This window comes from Monoraphidium neglectum (assembly GCF_000611645.1).
Source record: "Monoraphidium neglectum strain SAG 48.87 unplaced genomic scaffold scaffold04933, whole genome shotgun sequence".
Taxonomy (NCBI): Eukaryota; Viridiplantae; Chlorophyta; class Chlorophyceae; order Sphaeropleales; family Selenastraceae; genus Monoraphidium; species Monoraphidium neglectum.
In genome coordinates, this window is record NW_014008697.1 from 3,675 (window position 1) to 4,246 (window position 572).

General features: G+C 67.5%; 1 protein-coding gene across 1 annotated transcript in view; it reads right to left on the bottom strand.

Annotated features, from left to right (window-relative positions):
* MNEG_14988 (transcription elongation factor S-II) overlaps positions 1 to 143 on the bottom strand; it is a gene marked incomplete at both ends in the record, with an annotated part of 853 nt that extends 710 nt beyond the window's left edge. Inside the window, one exon of the mRNA XM_014036542.1 lies at positions 114 to 143. Within this exon, the coding sequence (XP_013891996.1) occupies positions 114 to 143 (30 nt within the window). The remainder of the gene's footprint in view (positions 1 to 113) is intronic.
* Between the last annotated feature and the right edge of the window lie 429 nt (positions 144 to 572).

The following is a 572-nucleotide window of genomic DNA, read 5'->3' on the forward strand; positions in this document are numbered from 1 at the left end:
GGGGTGTTTGTACAGGGATGGGGGATGTCGCGCGTGTGTGCATGGGGTTGGGTGTATGTGTGTTTGCGTGTGTTTGTGTGCGTGCGTGTGTGTGTGTGTGTGTGTGTGTGTACCTGTGTATGTGTACCTGGGTGTGCGGGCATTTGCACTTGAAATTGTGGATAGGTCACACTATGGACTGTTGTGGACTGCGACCTCAAAACCACTATTCGCGCGCGTGCTGCCTCAGCCGCAGCCGCGCCGTGCAAGGGTAGTCGCCACCTGCTGCGCCTCGCCTGGCGGCGCGCCCAGCCGCCCCAAACCGCTGCCAGGTGCCAGGCCGTGCGCGTGGCACGGCGGCCGCCCCTCTCCTGCACCTCCAAAGGCCCCAGCCTGCCCGAGGGACTGACTGCCCCCTTGCAGGCTCCACTGCGGCACCGACGCCTCCCTTGCAGAGGCTCGTCCTTTCCAGGCGACCAGGGCCCCAGGCGCCCCCTCAAACGCCCCCCCTTGCGACGCCTGCAGCGGCCAGCCCCGCGCCACCCGTGTCAGCAGCCCGCCCTCCCGCCGCGGCCCACGGGCGTCTGCATCGC